General features: G+C 52.2%; 1 protein-coding gene across 2 annotated transcripts in view; it reads right to left on the bottom strand.

Annotated features, from left to right (window-relative positions):
- Positions 1–7,625: 7,625 nt before the first annotated feature.
- Positions 7,626–19,725, bottom strand: part of LOC310891208 (coiled-coil domain-containing protein 81-like) — a 35,156-nt gene continuing 23,056 nt past the window's right edge. For both annotated transcript variants that reach the window (XM_083853490.1, XM_083853489.1), the window contains one exon: positions 7,626–8,250. In XM_083853490.1, the coding sequence (XP_083709616.1) occupies positions 7,974–8,250 (277 nt within the window). In that variant the 3' untranslated portion in view covers positions 7,626–7,973. The remainder of the gene's footprint in view (positions 8,251–19,725) is intronic.

Below are 19,725 nucleotides of genomic sequence, written 5' to 3'. Positions count from 1 at the left end.
CGCGAGACCAGCAGCAGAGGCCCCTGCTCCTCATCGCACACTGAACCTTAAAAATGAAGCTCATGTCATGGAGCTAAATGAAAGATTCCAGCAGAGAAACAAAAAGCATTGGAGTATGGCAGGGGGAGGTCTACAAGGAATGGCATAGGGTTCACTCAGAGAAACCTGTCCTAACTTTTCATTGCCTTTTACTACATGTACAGATCTCCATACCCAACAGGCATCAGATGTCCAACAGCAGCTCCATCAGCGAGTTCCTCCTCCTGCCATTCGCAGACACGCGGGAGCTGCAGCTCCTGCACTTCGCGCTCTTCCTGGCCATCTACCTGGCTGCCCTCCTGGGCAACGGCCTCATCCTCACCGCCGCAGCCTGCGACCACCGCCTCCACACCCCCATGTACTTCTTCCTCCTCGACCTCGCCCTCCTCGACCTGGGCTGCATCTCCACCACTCTCCCCAAAGCCGTGGTCAATTCCCTCTGGGACACCAGGGCCATTTCCTACACAGGATGTGCTGCCCAGGTCTTTTTCTTTTTCTTTTTGTTTTCAGCAGAGTGTTATCTTCTCACTGTCATGTCCTACGACCGCTACGTTGCCATCTGCAAGCCCCTGCACTACGGGAGCCTTCTGGGCAGCAGAGCTTGTGCCCAGATGGCAGCAGCTGCCTGGGGCAGTGGCTTTCTCCATGCTGTGCTGCACACTGCTAATGCATTTTCTCTGAAACTTTGCCAAGGCAATGCTGTGGACCAGTTCTTCTGTGAAGTTCCAAAGATCCTCAAGCTCTCCTGCTCAAACTCCTACCTCAGGGAAGTTTGGATAATTATGGTTGGATTCTGTTTAGCGTCTGGGTGTTTTGTTTTCATCGTGCTGTCCTATGTGCAGATTTTCAGGGCTGTACTGAGGATGCCCTCTGAGCAGGGACAGCTCAAAGCCTTTTCCATGTGTCTCCCTCACCTGGCCGTGGCCTCCCTGTTTCTCAGCATGACCATATTTGCCTACCTGAAGTCCCCCTCCATCTCACCATCTCTGGACCTGGTGGTGGCAGTTCTGTACTCAGTTGTGCCACCGGCATTGAACCCCCTCATCTACAGCATGAGAAACAAGGAGCTTAAGGGTGCTGTTAGGAAAGTGATTGCATGGATATTTCTGATTAGTGATAAATTTAAATGATCTACACAAATGACTTCCCTTGTAGGCCTGCTCCTTGTTTATCATTATTGAAGTTTTTATCCTCAGTATCATTTGCATTTACTAATTTCTTAGAAATATGTTTCTTTATTCTTCGGCCACCTACTGCGGAATGAAACTGTTCTGTTTACTCTCGAGGCTTTATAATATGTGTATAACAGCAGGCCAGAGTAAACTCTGTGATAGCGTCTGCCTAATAAAATTGCATCTCCCCAGTGCTCTTCTTGAAGACTTGGTTCTTCTTTCAAAGCTGGTGCCAAGACCAGGGCTGAGCAGCTGCTCCCCGAAAAGCCTGTTGCTCCACGGATAAGGCAAAGAAAAAGCTCATTTTGTGAGCTGTGAGAGACCGAGGGTAGGATTTAGGAGTAAGCTGTTGGTGTCTGATGACAGCAGAAATGGTGAACAGTCACTGAGGTACACAGCCGTGACTGTCCCACAACTGTCAGGGCAGAGGACATCCTCCAGGAAATTAACGGGGAGCTGCCTGAAGCTGCCACAACCATGGAACCCAGTGAGAGGGTTTGGCAGCAGTGATCCCAACCCAGCTGGGTCTACTTCTCACCCTGTGCAGCTGTGTCTGTTTGCTTCTGTCCTGCAGTTCCTAGGGCCAGCACGCACCCTTGAGACAGTTTCCCCCAAGCTATCTGTTGGCCCTTACCTCAAAAGTCACCACCGGACGAGGCTTCTCAGCTCACGTACACCTGAAGGACTGGAGTGAAGCTGTGATCACAGAAAGAGCAAGCCCTTGGATCCTTGCAACATCCTTGGATCTCTGCATGGCTGGAAGCCTCTGCAAGCCCCATGGGAAAAGAGAGCCTACTGAGAACATCCTGATGCTCCATATACCATCCCCTCAGGCCATCAAGAAAGGTCCCTCAGCCCTAAGATCCAGCCCAGCTTCTTGTTGCATCAGCAACCAGGAGAAATTGCCCCAGAATACCCAACACTCTTGCGCTAGCAAGCAAATACGCCCATGTGTGTACATAAACACACTGTCTTGTACACACACACAAACGTGCACACACGGATACAGCTGAGCACACACAAACCTGCGAACAGCATTTGCCCAGGGTAGGCAGTGACTGGAGCCTCACAAAGGGAGAGATCAGTCAAGCTGGAGTCACCCACAGGGACAGTACCGAATTAAGATGTCCACAGGCAAAAGATGACTCTGCAGCTCCTGTGGGATTCAGTGGGAGACAGCATGCACGAGGAAGGGAAGACACACAGGGACTGATGCTGTACAACCTGCCAGGCACCTAAGCACCGCACAGCCATTTTTTCCCCTCTCCCCTCACAGCAGGATGAATGAGAGAATTGAAAAAGCTAAAAGTGTGAGAACTCGGGGGTTCAGATGGGTAACAACTTCATAAGAAAGAAGACAAAGAAATAAACCAACAAATATAAGGGGAAAAACAAATATGAAAAAAAACACCTTCTTCTCGTATTTATAGGCATTGGTGAGATCCCTTCAGACCCTCCTCTGCTCTAGGCTAAAAACGTCCCTTATCACCCTGAGCCCGTGTAGAAACAAGCAAAACAAGGTCGCTATTTAGAGTCTGTTTTCTGGTGAGTGTGTTTGACAGCAACTGCGCAAGAAGACCCAAGCCCTCAGGTGCTATCCCGAGCAGCTTCCCTTCACGTGATGCAAATGCTGTGGCAAAGACTTATCCCTTGCTCGTCCCCGCCTGCAGTCACAGGACTGCCACCCAGCAGCACTGTGCCCAAGCTCCAGGAGCAATCGGGCCCAACCCAACACAAGGCCCAGGAGGAGAGCGCGGAAGTGAGAGCAGAGGAAAGAAGCAGCACCGGTTGCCGGGCGCCGATTGGCTGCCAGAGCCGCCAGGCAAAGGGAGCCCCACCCCCTGCCGGCTGCCTGGGGCTCGCTGCCATGGCAACCGTGCGACCGCCTGACCAGGCAGGGCGGGCGCCGCCATCTTAGGGGTCGTGGGCGGGCTGGGGGCGTCTCGGGGCCTGAGGGGGGGACCCGGCCCGTGTGCCCGGGGCGCCCCTGCCCGCCCCTGCCTTTGCTCGCTCCCTGTGCCTCACCGCCTTGTCTTCCCTTTTCTTTGCGGTGTCGAATGCACGAGAAGCCCGACAGGCTCGGGAAGGCGGCCAGTCACTTGCACAAGAAGCAATAGGGCTGGATGCTCCTGAAATGCTGCTTGTTGCTGGCCGGGGCGGCACCCTGCCACAGACATCGTGCCAGCCTGGCAGCTTTGTGCCTGGGTATCACTGTGAGATCAGGCTAACAGGATGAAGGCTTTGTTCCTCATCCCTTCTGCTGAGAGAGGGGTTTTGCCTCTCGGCAGCAGCTATCCCCAGGCTCTCAGCATATTTAAGCAAACTAAATGCAGCTACAGCCTCTTCTTTGTCTGAGACCTGATCTCAGCTGATGAGGAAGGAATGGGACCAGCAAATCCTTTCTGGCTGCAGCAGCTCAGGCCCGGCTGCCCTGGCCCTGGGGCAGGAGGAGCTGCCTGAAGACCCCCAGGGATGGCACGGAGGGGCTGCAGGCCTCCCAGGGGCTGGCTTGTGCCTCGGATGTCCCATCTGTGGGGCTGAGCCCTCTGTGCCCCCAGGAGCTGCCGTGCCCTTCAGGGGGACTGGGGCTGTGGTGGCAGTGCCCAGAGCCCTGCAGCAGCCTGCTCCGGACACTGCCCTGGGGCCAGCCCAGCATGAGAAGCTGGGCTGGGCTGGGCAGAGGGCAGGGAGGTGGGCAGAGGGCAGGAAGGTGGGAGTGCCTCCACAGCAGAAAGGGATCCCTCAGCCTCTGTCAGACACCCCTTCTGCCTCTCCCCTCATCCAGACCCTGCACCCATGCGGTGCCACGTGCACCCACCCTTCCAACCTGTGATGAGTTTTAGGCCTTGGCGGTAACCAAGGTCATGCCCGCTTTAGGAGGAATCAAAGGGTGTCAGAGGCAAGCCCAGGACTCAGGGACCGGGCTCCTGGACATGTCCTGACATCACTCAAGAGCTACTCGAGTGCCCCAGGACGGGAACGGAGCCGGCACACACTTACTCAGGCTGGAGTCTCTCCAGCTTGGCTGCTGCTCCCAACTCCTCTGCTGGGGCAGGGTTCTCAGCCTTCCTCCACCTCTTCCTGACCTCCTTGCTCCTGGGCTGGGCTGGAGGACGGGGAGTCCAAGCATGTTGGCTGTTGAATCGCTGCAAGGAGAAGACGCTCTCATCAAACAGGACTGGACACACAGGTGCTGTTTCCCAGAGGACCTCTTGAAAGGGCCCTGCAACAGGACCTGGGAACCAGGCGACTCGGCGCTGCCAGCCCACGTCTGGCTGCTGCTTTTATCCCTCCCTTTCTGCTGACAACCTCTCCCTCACAGGGAGGAGCAGGCAAAGCCCTGCCCTGCGGCCTGGTGCCCGTCCTGCTCCCACCACCCTGGGACCTGCCGCCCTCGGAGCCCTGGCGGAGAGGATCGCTGCTGTTCTCAGCGCTGTTGATCACTGCCAGTAGCTGGGGTATCTGTTGGTCCTCCCCCTCAGACCAGGCTTCCCATGCAGCCATTTCTGCCCGGGCTTGCTCTTGTAGCTTTCGGTACGTGGGCCATGAGCTGTCTGTTTGGTCCCACTATGAAGACAGGTTCCAGACCTCCTGGAGGAAAAACAAAACAAAACAAAAACACAACAGCAGACAGGATTGGTCTCAGCTGTCCCTCAGGCCTAACCCGCACTCCTGCCCCCTCGCCTCAGCCGGTCTGTCAGCAGTGCTTCGACCCTCCAGGATGAGGGGCCCTGAAGCTAGGCCAGGCTCCTCAACTCGTGACAAACACAGCTGAACAGCCCGCGGTGACCAAAGCCCTCTGCCATCAATGACCCAGAAAGGCCTTGTTCCTTTTCCATGGCCCCTGGTCAAAATGAAGTGGCTCACGGCAACACGGGAGGCAGTAAGAGGCAGGGAAGGTGTGCGGGACGCCACCTTCTGTCTCCTGAGGAAGAGATGAAGGAGGTAACAAACGTGGAAATGAACGCATCCCAAGGGACCTGCTCGGGATCGCTCCACACAAAGAGGCTTTTGCACAGGCCCAAACAGCACGGTCATTGCAGCAAGGCAGAGCAGGTACCTGCAGCGCTCTCCTGGAGGCTTCAGGAGCAGGGAGCGCAGTGGTGGTTGTAAGGAATGGTCCAGCAATTCGTGCCACTAAGGGATTTGAAGGGTTAACATTGAGGCCTGGGTTTAGGTGATAAGAGAACAAAGGGATTTCTTCAGAGAAAACCTGCTGACTCTGCACGGACGTGCAGTAACTTCTGACAGCCGGCCAAGAGACCACTAGATAAGGAGGAAGAATATGAGCCTCCCCGTCTGAGCGGCCCCCAAGAGACTAACAGAGACTGATAAGCAGGCGCACCTGGGAGGACTTTGGATTCGGGAAACCAATTATAATAACCCTGCCTCTTCTAGAAGTAGTAATGAATATGTATTAGCCTAGGAGCATAAAAACCAGCCGCCTTACGTAACAGGTGTGCGTCCTGGTGGAGCAGAGACTCCCGGCGCACCCAGCGCTGTTTGCTCGCCTCTATTCGTTTAATAAATTGTAAACTTTGATTGTAATCCTACTTGGGACTCAGTCATTTATAACAGTGGTGGACTTGGCTTGAGGAGCTGTTTCCTGCCTGTCTGCCTTCTTCGTCCCGGGGGAGCTGCCTGGACACGGGGGGAGCACACTGCAAACAGACACCAGGAGGAGGCTGCATGAGCCCAGGGGAATTCGGTCTCCAGTCCGCGCTCGCAAGCTGCGTCAGCCTCTGCAGCAGACGGCAGTTCCGCAGTGAGCGGGCGTATTGGACTGGCTGTGTTCTCTTCAGCAGAGACAGAGAGAGCCAAACGCGAAGCTGTGGCACCACCTGCCTTCAGGAAGGCTCGGGATGCCCGCATCCAGGCCCTTTTTGGTGGAAGAAGGAGAGGAGCGGTGTCTTGTATAAGGACAGGAGCCGAGAGACACCATTATGGCCCACCCGGGCTTTACTTCAGCTTCTCCTCTGTGGCCCTGAAACACGGTGCGCTTACGGGTGGAAAACAGATTATCGCTGCGGAGGGGAGCCAGTAACATTTGAGAAAGCCGTCAGGTAAGGAGGGCAGTCATGCCATCTCCCTACCTCAGCACTCTCTTGTGCCTGCCACAACGTTTGGGATAGCGTTTGAAAAAAATGCCTGAAAGAAACTTTTCCATCTGGTATCACAGCTCCTTAGGCTGGAAGAAACAGCAGGGGAGATGGGGCCACGGCAATCCTAAGCCACGGTGAGACATGTTAGAATGAAGGCAGGGGACATTTGCTCCCACAGACAAGAAGATGGACTCTGCTGCAATGTGGGGGGGCTCCTGAAGGGAGAAGAGCTTCTGCAACAAGGCCCTGCATTCAGCTCCCCCAGGGATCGGGGCCCTGGTGGAAAATGAAGCTGGTGTGCCAGTCTCAGGCAAACGTGCTGCACGCTTGCCATCCGTTGAGAGAGCGGCCTCCGCTGGGACGTGTGTCAGGAGCCACCCTGCGGCTGGTGGGTCCAAAGGGGACATCTCTCCTGTGTGGCTGCAAGTGGCTCCTTCCTCCTTTCCCCCAGGGGTCTCACCTGGTAGACGGCTTCTTCTCCACATCTTGCTGCCTTGTGCCCGGCTCCCAGCTTGTCAGGATGGGGAGGGAAAGCTTCTTCCTCCTCTGCAGCAGCTTGCCAGGATGGCACTCTGAAACTAGGAAAGGAGGAAGCTCTTCAGAGCAGCCGCGTGGGCACTGCCTTTTAACCTGGTTCAAGTCAGCCAGCATGGGACAGGGACCACCTCCAGACAGCAGGGACCTGTTCCCTTACCTCTTCTGATCCTGCGCTCTCCTGCAGCTTCCTCCTGTGAGGTGGTGGAAGCTTTGGCCTCTGGCCCTCTCCTCACAGTCAGATGAAACCTGGCAAACAAACGATGACACGGGCTTGAAGAAGGCTGGCCTCCTACCCGTTGCAGCTTGCTGGCAGTAATCCTCCTGGTGTTGCACGAGGCATGGCATCCCTTTTCCGTCATGTCCATGCATGGGGTTTGTTGTCAGTCTTCCCGCAGCACCAGAAAAGGTAGCCTAAATTCCCCTCCACATGCAGGCAACTCTCTTTGACGGGAATCGGAACAGCGCGGGCACAAGAAACACAACCACAATGCCCCTCCGCTCCAGGTGAAGACACTCGTAGCTGAAACTCAGCATTAGTTAACCAGGAACCAGTCTCCCCGGGATTTAGCCCTGACTGGGTGCTGAAGGTGGAGACCCAGCCACGCACGTTCCAAAGCAGGAGGTGGGAAGCCTCCCGCTGGGTCAGCCAAGGGCTGCGGAGGAAATGCACTCACCTTGGGATCATCTGGATCCCACGAGCGGTGGTCTCTCCACTGAAGGCGGTCAGATGTGCCGGCCACATTCTCTGCAAAGAGACACAGACCTGCTGGAGGGTTTCTGAGGCGGTTTTCTCACGGCTCTCATTGACAGGAAGCAAACCTGTCTCCCAAGCCAAAAGAAAGCCTTCTCTCCAAAGCCCTCCTCCAAAGCCTCTTCCATGAACCTTTGTTCTGCTCTGGAGGAGCTGCATGGCAGAATATGGAGGCTGTACAGTAACACTGCCAGGCTTTTTGCAGGGGCAAGCGCCCAGATGCTCAGAAGAAACTCTCTTTGTTAATGGAGAAAGCAGCTAAGGGGGCAAGCGAGGGGAAGGGCATTTGACTGGCCTGCCATGTCCGGGCTGGCCAACAGCGGTCGGATTGCTCACCCTTCGCTAGGATTCCCAAAGAAATTGAAGTAGCCCTCAAAACCTCACCAACTTACACTGTGGAGCAGTGCAACAAGGCCCGCAATGCTCCCCAGACGTTTGACACAGTCCAGATAAAACTTCATGCGCGGGAAACCATCTTCGCACGTCAGAACACCAATGTCCCTGAAGGCAAAGGGGACGTGCTCCTTGCTCCTCAGGAGGAAGCAGTACAAGAGGATGGTCTCTTGCACACAGTTCTTCACCACGTGCAGTGGGAAGGAGGTGGCTCGCGACAGCTGCACGCAGTTCAGCGGCTCGATCTTGACACCATCTGCAAGGAGAAGCAACATCCTCAGTGCCACGGCAAGCCCAAGTTGCTTGCAACATTCAGAACAAGTTCCCAGAGAAAGGGTCGCTCAGAGGAACTGCTCCTGGGGCACAGTTTCTTTTGGGGGAACTCAAGCTGCACCCTGACCGTCGGAGACAATCCTCTACTTCTCCCAGGCCTTTCCAAAGAGCAGGGAGAACAAACCGTTCCGGACATGGGGCAGGAAGAGGGGGGCTGCTGCCTTCTCACCAGGGAGGATCTCAGTGGGACAGAAGATCTCCTCCAGCCACAACTCATCGATGTCCAGCTGGAAGAAAGGTCTTTGAATCAAGAGCAGCTCTTCTTTGCCATGGAACTGCTCTCGGACAACACCAAAGGTCCCGAGTCCCGCAACCCGAATGCCCTGCACACAGAAAAGACAGAAAGGCCGAGGAGGGAGTTCTTGAGAGACGGGAAAAGGGATGACTGTCAGAGCAGGGGGACACTGCTCTGTGCCCTGCCCGCTCCTCAGAGACAATGGGGCAAGGTGGGGCACTTTGGAAAGCTTTGCAAAAGAGACGCATCCTCTGTTTCTTTCGTCACCCCCCTCACAGGATTTGCCAACATCCCTTGGCTAGAGAAGCGCCCGGAGGTTTCCAGCACACGGATTAGGCCTGGGACTGACTGCCAGCAACTGTCCTAGGCACGGAGCCAGGATATTCCCCCATCTCTCTGCTCGCCCTCCCCACTCAGGCCGCAGGGAAGAGTGAAGCCCTAGGGTGTGCCAAACACCTGAGAGGCAGAGCACATCTGGCCTTGGTTTCTCTCCCAGCTGGCCAAGAAGCTGCTCCGGACACCCCGGGCAGTCTCAGAGCACTGCCACGGTGCTCGGGCAGGGATTGCTCTGCAGGGCCCAGGACACCAGCCCACCTTACTCCGCTTCAGCTCTTCCAGAATGTACTCGGATATGGAGTACCGAGGCCCCCTCGGGACCCTGGGGTCCCCTCTAGTCCTTGACTAGGGGTGTGGTGCTGAGACCTTGTTCAGGTCCCTTGAGAAAGGCTGGGCATTGACAGATTGGCAGTGGATTCATCTGGTCTCAGCAGCATCTGGCTTCTTTTCAGGGTAACATAAATGTGATTGCCCTCCATCTACAAAAGCTCAGGCAGCTGGGGACAAGTCCAGCCAGCTCCCTCACTCTGCTCTGAGCCACAGGGAATCCCTTTGCCTCTCAGGTCTCACAACCATTCCCTGTGAGTGCAGCAGAAACGCTCAGGATTTCTGACTTCAGAGAACACTGTGTGGGCATGAAGAGGGGGAAGAGAATGTGTATAAAACATTGCCCCTAAAACTCCTTTCTGCCAACTACATTATGTAGCAGCGGAATGCAGATGTTAACATGCTGACATGAAGATGATCAGCATGCTGGAGCACCTCTCCTTCGAAGAAAGGCTGAGAGAGCTGGGGCTGAGCAGGGTGACCTCACTGCAGCTTTTCCGCATTTAAAGGGGTCTTCTAAAAATATGGAGAGCTATTTTTTTGATCAATCAAATCATGACAGGATCAGGGGAATGTTTTTAAACTAAAAGCGGGGAGATTTAGATTAGAGATTAGGAGGAAATTCTTCACTCAGAGGGAGGCGAGGTACTGAAACATATTGCCCAGATAGGCTGGGCATTCATTTCATCTGACAAAATCTGAAAATAAAACCTTGCCCTCCTGCTATGTTCCTGTGTACTCCCTGCACTGGGTCAGGACTGATTCCCTCGTGAGACCAGCAGCAGAGGACCCTGCTCCTCATTGCACACTGAACCTTAAAAATGAAGCTCATGTCATGGAGCTAAATGAAAGATTCCAGCAGAGAAACAAAAAGCATTGGAGTATGGCAGGGGGAGGTCTACAAGGAATGGCATAGGGTTCACTCAGAGAAACCTGTCCTAACTTTTCATTGCCTTTTACTACACGTACAGATCTCCATACCCAACAGGCATCAGATGTCCAACAGCAGCTCCATCAGCGAGTTCCTCCTCCTGCCATTCGCAGACACGCGGGAGCTGCAGCTCCTGCACTTCGCGCTCTTCCTGGCCATCTACCTGGCTGCCCTCCTGGGCAACGGCCTCATCCTCACCGCCGCAGCCTGCGACCACCGCCTCCACACCCCCATGTACTTCTTCCTCCTCGACCTCGCCCTCCTCGACCTGGGCTGCATCTCCACCACTCTCCCCAAAGCCGTGGTCAACTCCCTCTGGGACACCAGGGCCATTTCCTACACAGGATGTGCTGCCCAGGTCTTTTTCTTTTTCTTTTTGTTTTCAGCAGAGTGTTATCTTCTCACTGTCATGTCCTACGACCGCTACGTTGCCATCTGCAAGCCCCTGCACTACGGGAGCCTCCTGGGCAGCAGAGCTTGTGCCCAGATGGCAGCAGCTGCCTGGGGCAGTGGCTTTCTCCATGCTGTGCTGCACACTGCTAATGCATTTTCTCTGACACTTTGCCAAGGCAATGCTGTGGACCAGTTCTTCTGTGAAGTTCCAAAGATCCTCAAGCTCTCCTGCTCAAACTCCTACCTCAGGGAAGTTTGGATAATTATGGTTGGATTCTGTTTAGCGTCTGGGTGTTTTGTTTTCATCGTGCTGTCCTATGTGCAGATTTTCAGGGCTGTACTGAGGATGCCCTCTGAGCAGGGACAGCTCAAAGCCTTTTCCATGTGCCTCCCTCACCTGGCCGTGGCCTCCCTGTTTCTCAGCATGACCATATTTGCCTACCTGAAGTCCCCCTCCATCTCACCATCTCTGGACCTGGTGGTGGCAGTTCTGTACTCAGTTGTGCTACCGGCATTGAACGCCCTCATCTACAGCATGAGAAACAAGGAGCTTAAGAGTGCTGTTAGGAAAGTGATTGCATGGATATTTCTGATTAGTGATAAATTTCCCCTCTATCTACACAAATGACTTCCCTTGCAGGCCTGCTCCTTGTTTATCATTATTGAAGTTTTTATCCTCAGTATCATTTGCATTTACTAATTTCTTAGAAATATGTTTCTTTATTCATCGGCCACCTACTGCGGAATGAAACTGTTCTGTTTACTCTCGAGGCTTTATAATATGTGTATAACAGCAGGCCAGAGTAAACTCTGTGATAGCGTCTGCCTAATAAAATTGCATCTCCCCAGTGCTCTTCTTGAAGACTTGGTTCTTCTTTCAAAGCTGGTGCCAAGACCAGGGCTGAGCAGCTGCTTCCCGAAAAGCCTGTTGCTCCACGGATAAGGCAAAGAAAAAGCTCATTCTGTGAGCTGTGAGAGACCGAGGGTAGGATTTAGGAGTAAGCTGTTGGTGTCTGATGACAGCAGAAATGGTGAACAGTCACTGAGGTACACAGCCGTGACTGTCCCACAACTGTCAGGGCAGAGGACATCCTCCAGGAAATTAACGGGGAGCTGCCTGAAGCTGCCACAACCATGGAACCCAGTGAGAGGGTTTGGCAGCAGTGATCCCAACCCTGCTGGGTCTACTTCTCACCCTGTGCAGCTGTGTCTGTTTGCTTCTGTCCTGCAGTTCCTAGGGCCAGCACGCATCCTTGAGACAGTTTCCCCCAAGCTATCTGTTGGCCCTTACCTCAAAAGTCACCACCGGACGAGGCTTCTCAGCTCACGTACACCTGAAGGACTGGAGTGAAGCTGTGATCACAGAAAGAGCAAGCCCTTGGATCCTTGCAACATCCTTGGATCTCTGCATGGCTGGAAGCCTGTCCTGGTTCCAGTTAGGACAGAGTTAAGTAGCTCATAGTAGCTGGTAGGGTGCTATGTTTTGGATTAGGATGAGAAGAGCGCTGATAACATGCTGATGTTTTAATTGTCGCAGAGCAGTGTTTACACCAGGCCAAGGACTTTTCGGCTTCTCGCTCTGTCCTGCCAGCGAGCAGGCTGGGGGTGCAGCAGGAGCTGGGAGGGGACAGACCCAGGACAGCTGACCCAAACTGGCCAAAGGGGTATTCCATACCATCTGACGTCATGCTAAACAATATATAGGGGTGGCTGGCCGGGGTGGGGGGGCCGGCTGCTCGGGAATAGGCTGGGCATCGGTCAGCGGGTGGTGAGCAATTGCATTGTACATCACTTGTTTTCTTACACATTATTATTGTTAATACTATTATCGTTATCACTATTATTATTATTATTGTTATTATTATATTCCTGTCTTAATAAACTGTCTTTATCTCAACTCACCGGCTTCACTTTCCCGTTTCTCTCCCCCATCCCAGAGAGGGAGGGGGGAGGGTGAGCGAACGGCTGTGTGGTGTTTAGCTGCCAGCCGGGTTAAACCACAACAGTCCTTTTGGCGCCCAACGTGGGGCACGAAGGGTTGAGATATCGACAAATCTGACCAGAGTGTGTTAAACTAAAATTGGTATAAGTATTGGACCTGCTTAATAGTTGCTAGTCACGATGTTGATTGCCTTAATCTCCAGTCTGCTGTACCTGTATTCCAAATTGAGTTTTATGGTGCGTTACTTTCTGTATGTGCTCCCTGTTGCACTGTTTATCCTTTCCGGGCCCTGGTTTAAGATTGTTATGGTACTGTGCGGTGTAACAATGGCTTATGAAATGATGAAATATCTGGTCACGACTTTAACCTGGTATTTGTACTCAGCACTGACGTCGACTCTATACTTTGGAAACCATATCTCGGAAACTATTAGCAATTACACCTATTGCCTGTTTTCGTTAGGGAGCCAATCTGTGAAGGGGGCAGGGGAAGACATGTTTCCCTACCTGTTCACTCTCCCTTTCTCCTTCACCACCACCCTCTTATCCCCCGAGCTAGTTACGGTGGTTCTCCGAGATGTTGAATATCCTTGGGATACTCAGACCAGCCTGCTCTTGTTGTTATGTCTCCTGAATGCGCTTCAGGTTTTGTGGAGGGTTAAACAACTACTTAGGAATCTCATCCGGAGATCTGTCTTGAGGCGGGATAGTTGCGAGTGGCAGGGAGTGTGGGAGGATATGGGCAGGTTTCTAGAGCAGTGGTCACCTCCAGTGTTTTGGACATTCACCCCTGAGCAACGACAAGCCTTTGAACAAATTAAGCAGGAAATAGTTCATGCAGTAGCCCTCGGGCCAGTCCGAACAGGACCAGATGTAAAGAATGTGCTCTACACCGCGGCCGGGGAGAATGGTCCCACCTGGAGCCTCTGGCAGAAAGAACCTGGGGAAACTCGAGGTCGACCCCTGGGGTTTTGGAGTCGGGGATACAGAGGATCTGAAGCCCGCTATACTCCAACTGAAAAGGAGATATTGGCAGCATATGAAGGAGTTCGATCTGCTTCGGAAGTGGTCGGTACTGAAGCGCAGCTCCTCCTGGCACCCCGACTGCCGGTACTAGGCTGGATGTTCAAAGGAAGGGTCCCCTCTACACATCATGCAACTGATGCTACATGGAGCAAGTGGGTTGCACTGATTACTCAGCGGGCTCGAATAGGAAACCCCAGTCGCCCAGGAATCTTGGAGGTGATTATGGACTGGCCAGAAGGCAAATACTTTGGGATATCATCAGAGGAGGAGGTGGTTCGTGCTGAAGAAGCCCCACTGTACAACAAGCTACCGGAAAATGAGAAGAAATATGCCTTGTTCACTGACGGGTCCTGTCGTATTGTGGGAAAGCATCGGAGATGGAAAGCTGCTGTATGGAGTCCTACACGACGAGTTGCAGAAGCTGCTGAGGGAGAAGGTGAATCGAGTCAGTTTGCAGAAGTGAAAGCCATTCAGCTGGCTTTAGATATTGCTGAACGAGAAAAGTGGCCAGTTCTCTATCTCTATACTGATTCATGGATGGTAGCAAATGCCCTGTGGGGGTGGTTACAGCAATGGAAGCAGAACAACTGGCAGCGCAGGGGCAAGCCCATCTGGGCTGCGGCATTGTGGCAAGATATTGCTGCCCGGGTAGAGAACCTGGTTGTAAAGGTACGCCATGTAGATGCTCAGGTGCCCAAGAATCGGGCTACTGAAGAACATCAAAACAACCAGCAGGTGGATCAGGCTGCTAAGATTGAAGTGGCTCAGGTGGACCTGGACTGGCAACATAAAGGTGAATTATTTATAGCCCGATGGGCCCATGACACCTCAGGCCATCAAGGTAGAGATGCAACCTACAGATGGGCTCGTGATCGAGGGGTGGACCTGACCATGGACACTATAGCACAGGTTATTCATGACTGTGAAACATGTGCTGCAATCAAGCAAGCCAAACGGTCAAAACCTCTTTGGTATGGAGGACGATGGCTGAAATATAAATATGGAGAGGCCTGGCAGATTGATTACATCACACTCCCTCAAACCCGCAACGGCAAGCGCCACGTACTTACAATGGTGGAAGCAACCACCGGATGGCTGGAAACATATCCTGTGCCCCATGCCACCGCCCGGAACACTATCCTGGGCCTTGAAAAGCAAGTCCTATGGCGACATGGCACCCCAGAGAGAATTGAGTCAGACAACGGGACTCATTTCCGAAACAACCTTATAGACACTTGGGCCAAAGAACATAGTATTGAGTGGGTGTATCACATCCCCTATCATGCACCAGCCTCTGGAAAAGTTGAACGATACAATGGACTGTTGAAGACTACACTGAAAGCAATGGGTGCTGGGACATTCAAAAATTGGGATACACATTTGGCAAAGGCCACCTGGTTAGTCAATACCAGGGGATCTGCCAACCGAGCTGGACCTGCCCAATCAAACCTGTTACGCACTGTAGAAGGGGATAAAGTTCCTGTAGTGCACGTAAGAAACATGCTGGGTAAAACAGTCTGGGCTACTCCTGCCTCAGGAAAAGGCAAACCCATTCGTGGAATTGCTTTTGCTCAGGGACCTGGATGCACTTGGTGGGTAATGCAAAAGAATGGGGAGGTCCGGTGTGTACCTCAAGGGGATTTGATACTGGGTGAGAATAGCCCATGAGTTGAATTGTAGTATGTTAATTATTATATAATAATGTATGTCATCACTACCATGATTGCTATATATCATAGATGAAAATGGTGATTAATTAGAATGTATTGGACAGAGTGTAACCTGAGCATGACATAAATGGTATGGAATAAGGGGTGGATATCTGTCCTGGTTCCAGTTAGGACAGAGTTAAGTAGCTCATAGTAGCTGGTAGGGTGCTATGTTTTGGATTAGGATGAGAAGAGCGCTGATAACATGCTGATGTTTTAATTGTCGCAGAGCAGTGTTTACACCAGGCCAAGGACTTTTCGGCTTCTCGCTCTGTCCTGCCAGCGAGCAGGCTGGGGGTACAGCAGGAGCTGGGAGGGGACAGACCCAGGACAGCTGACCCAAACTGGCCAAAGGGGTATTCCATACCATCTGACGTCATGCTAAACAATATATAGGGGTGGCTGGCCGGGGTGGGGGGGCCGGCTGCTCGGGAATAGGCTGGGCATCGGTCAGCGGGTGGTGAGCAATTGCATTGTACATCACTTGTTTTCTTACACATTATTATTGTTAATACTATTATCATTATCACTATTATTATTATTATTGTTATTATTATATTCCTGTCTTAATAAACTGTCTTTATCTCAACTCACCGGCTTCACTTTCCCGTTTCTCTCCCCCATCCCAGAGAGGGAGGGGGGAGGGTGAGCGAACGGCTGTGTGGTGTTTAGCTGCCAGCCGGGTTAAACCACAACAGTCCTTTTGGTGCCCAACGTGGGGCACGAAGGGTTGAGATATCGACAAATCTGACCAGAGTGTGTTAAACTAAAATTGGTATAAGTATTGGACCTGCTTAATAGTTGCTAGTCACGATGTTGATTGCCTTAATCTCCAGTCTGCTGTACCTGTATTCCAAATTGAGTTTTATGGTGCGTTACTTTCTGTATGTGCTCCCTGTTGCACTGTTTATCCTTTCCGGGCCCTGGTTTAAGATTGTTATGGTACTGTGCGGTGTAACAATGGCTTATGAAATGATGAAATATCTGGTCACGACTTTAACCTGGTATTTGTACTCAGCACTGACGTCGACTCTATACTTTGGAAACCATATCTCGGAAACTATTAGCAATTACACCTATTGCCTGTTTTCGTTAGGGAGCCAATCTGTGAAGGGGGCAGGGGAAGACATGTTTCCCTACCTGTTCACTCTCCCTTTCTCCTTCACCACCACCCTCTTATCCCCCGAGCTAGTTACGGTGGTTCTCCGAGATGTTGAATATCCTTGGGATACTCAGACCAGCCTGCTCTTGTTGTTATGTCTCCTGAATGCGCTTCAGGTTTTGTGGAGGGTTAAACAACTACTTAGGAATCTCATCCGGAGATCTGTCTTGAGGCGGGATAGTTGCGAGTGGCAGGGAGTGTGGGAGGATATGGGCAGGTTTCTAGAGCAGTGGTCACCTCCAGTGTTTTGGACATTCACCCCTGAGCAACGACAAGCCTTTGAACAAATTAAGCAGGAAATAGTTCATGCAGTAGCCCTCGGGCCAGTCCGAACAGGACCAGATGTAAAGAATGTGCTCTACACCGCGGCCGGGGAGAATGGTCCCACCTGGAGCCTCTGGCAGAAAGAACCTGGGGAAACTCGAGGTCGACCCCTGGGGTTTTGGAGTCGGGGATACAGAGGATCTGAAGCCCGCTATACTCCAACTGAAAAGGAGATATTGGCAGCATATGAAGGAGTTCGATCTGCTTCGGAAGTGGTCGGTACTGAAGCGCAGCTCCTCCTGGCACCCCGACTGCCGGTACTAGGCTGGATGTTCAAAGGAAGGGTCCCCTCTACACATCATGCAACTGATGCTACATGGAGCAAGTGGGTTGCACTGATTACTCAGCGGGCTCGAATAGGAAACCCCAGTCGCCCAGGAATCTTGGAGGTGATTATGGACTGGCCAGAAGGCAAATACTTTGGGATATCATCAGAGGAGGAGGTGGTTCGTGCTGAAGAAGCCCCACTGTACAACAAGCTACCGGAAAATGAGAAGAAATATGCCTTGTTCACTGACGGGTCCTGTCGTATTGTGGGAAAGCATCGGAGATGGAAAGCTGCTGTATGGAGTCCTACACGACGAGTTGCAGAAGCTGCTGAGGGAGAAGGTGAATCGAGTCAGTTTGCAGAAGTGAAAGCCATTCAGCTGGCTTTAGATATTGCTGAACGAGAAAAGTGGCCAGTTCTCTATCTCTATACTGATTCATGGATGGTAGCAAATGCCCTGTGGGGGTGGTTACAGCAATGGAAGCAGAACAACTGGCAGCGCAGGGGCAAGCCCATCTGGGCTGCGGCATTGTGGCAAGATATTGCTGCCCGGGTAGAGAACCTGGTTGTAAAGGTACGCCATGTAGATGCTCAGGTGCCCAAGAATCGGGCTACTGAAGAACATCAAAACAACCAGCAGGTGGATCAGGCTGCTAAGATTGAAGTGGCTCAGGTGGACCTGGACTGGCAACATAAAGGTGAATTATTTATAGCCCGATGGGCCCATGACACCTCAGGCCATCAAGGTAGAGATGCAACCTACAGATGGGCTCGTGATCGAGGGGTGGACCTGACCATGGACACTATAGCACAGGTTATTCATGACTGTGAAACATGTGCTGCAATCAAGCAAGCCAAACGGTCAAAACCTCTTTGGTATGGAGGACGATGGCTGAAATATAAATATGGAGAGGCCTGGCAGATTGATTACATCACACTCCCTCAAACCCGCAACGGCAAGCGCCACGTACTTACAATGGTGGAAGCAACCACCGGATGGCTGGAAACATATCCTGTGCCCCATGCCACCGCCCGGAACACTATCCTGGGCCTTGAAAAGCAAGTCCTATGGCGACATGGCACCCCAGAGAGAATTGAGTCAGACAACGGGACTCATTTCCGAAACAACCTTATAGACACTTGGGCCAAAGAACATAGTATTGAGTGGGTGTATCACATCCCCTATCATGCACCAGCCTCTGGAAAAGTTGAACGATACAATGGACTGTTGAAGACTACACTGAAAGCAATGGGTGCTGGGACATTCAAAAATTGGGATACACATTTGGCAAAGGCCACCTGGTTAGTCAATACCAGGGGATCTGCCAACCGAGCTGGACCTGCCCAATCAAACCTGTTACGCACTGTAGAAGGGGATAAAGTTCCTGTAGTGCACGTAAGAAACATGCTGGGTAAAACAGTCTGGGCTACTCCTGCCTCAGGAAAAGGCAAACCCATTCGTGGAATTGCTTTTGCTCAGGGACCTGGATGCACTTGGTGGGTAATGCAAAAGAATGGGGAGGTCCGGTGTGTACCTCAAGGGGATTTGATACTGGGTGAGAATAGCCCATGAGTTGAATTGTAGTATGTTAATTATTATATAATAATGTATGTCATCACTACCATGATTGCTATATATCATAGATGAAAATGGTGATTAATTAGAATGTATTGGACAGAGTGTAACCTGAGCATGACATAAATGGTATGGAATAAGGGGTGGATATCTGTCCTGGTTCCAGTTAGGACAGAGTTAAGTAGCTCATAGTAGCTGGTAGGGTGCTATGTTTTGGATTAGGATGAGAAGAGCGCTGATAACATGCTGATGTTTTAATTGTCGCAGAGCAGTGTTTACACCAGGCCAAGGACTTTTCGGCTTCTCGCTCTGTCCTGCCAGCGAGCAGGCTGGGGGTACAGCAGGAGCTGGGAGGGGACAGACCCAGGACAGCTGACCCAAACTGGCCAAAGGGGTATCCCATACCATCTGACGTCATGCTAAACAATATATAGGGGTGGCTGGCCGGGGTGGGGGGGCCGGCTGCTCGGGAATAGGCTGGGCATCGGTCAGCGGGTGGTGAGCAATTGCATTGTACATCACTTGTTTTCTTACACATTATTATTGTTAATACTATTATCATTATCACTATTATTATTATTATTGTTATTATTATATTCCTGTCTTAATAAACTGTCTTTATCTCAACTCACCGGCTTCACTTTCCCGTTTCTCTCCCCCATCCCAGAGAGGGAGGGGGGAGGGTGAGCGAACGGCTGTGTGGTGTTTAGCTGCCAGCCGGGTTAAACCACAACAAAGCCTCTGCAAGCCCCATGGGAAAAGAGAGCCTACTGAGAACATCCTGATGCTCCATATACCATCCCCTCAGGCCATCAAGAAAGGTCCCTCAGCCCTAAGATCCAGACCAGCTTCTTGTTGCATCAGCAACCAGGAGAAATTGCCCCAGAATACCCAACACTCTTGCGCTAGCAAGCAAATACGCCCATGTGTGTACATAAACACACCGTCTTGTACACACACACAAACGTGCACACACGGATACAGCTGAGCACACACAAACCGGTTCAACTGGGAACAGCATTTGCCCAGGGTAGGCAGTGACTGGAGCCTCACAAAGGGAGAGATCAGTCAAGCTGGAGTCACCCACAGGGACAGTACCGAATTAAGATGTCCACAGGCAAAAGATGACTCTGCAGCTCCTGTGGGATTCAGTGGGAGACAGCATGCACG

Source organism: Anser anser (genome assembly GCF_964211835.1).
Source record: "Anser anser genome assembly, contig: HAP1_SCAFFOLD_105, whole genome shotgun sequence".
NCBI lineage: Eukaryota > Metazoa > Chordata > Aves > Anseriformes > Anatidae > Anser > Anser anser.
This window is presented reverse-complemented; position numbering and strand designations above follow the sequence as displayed.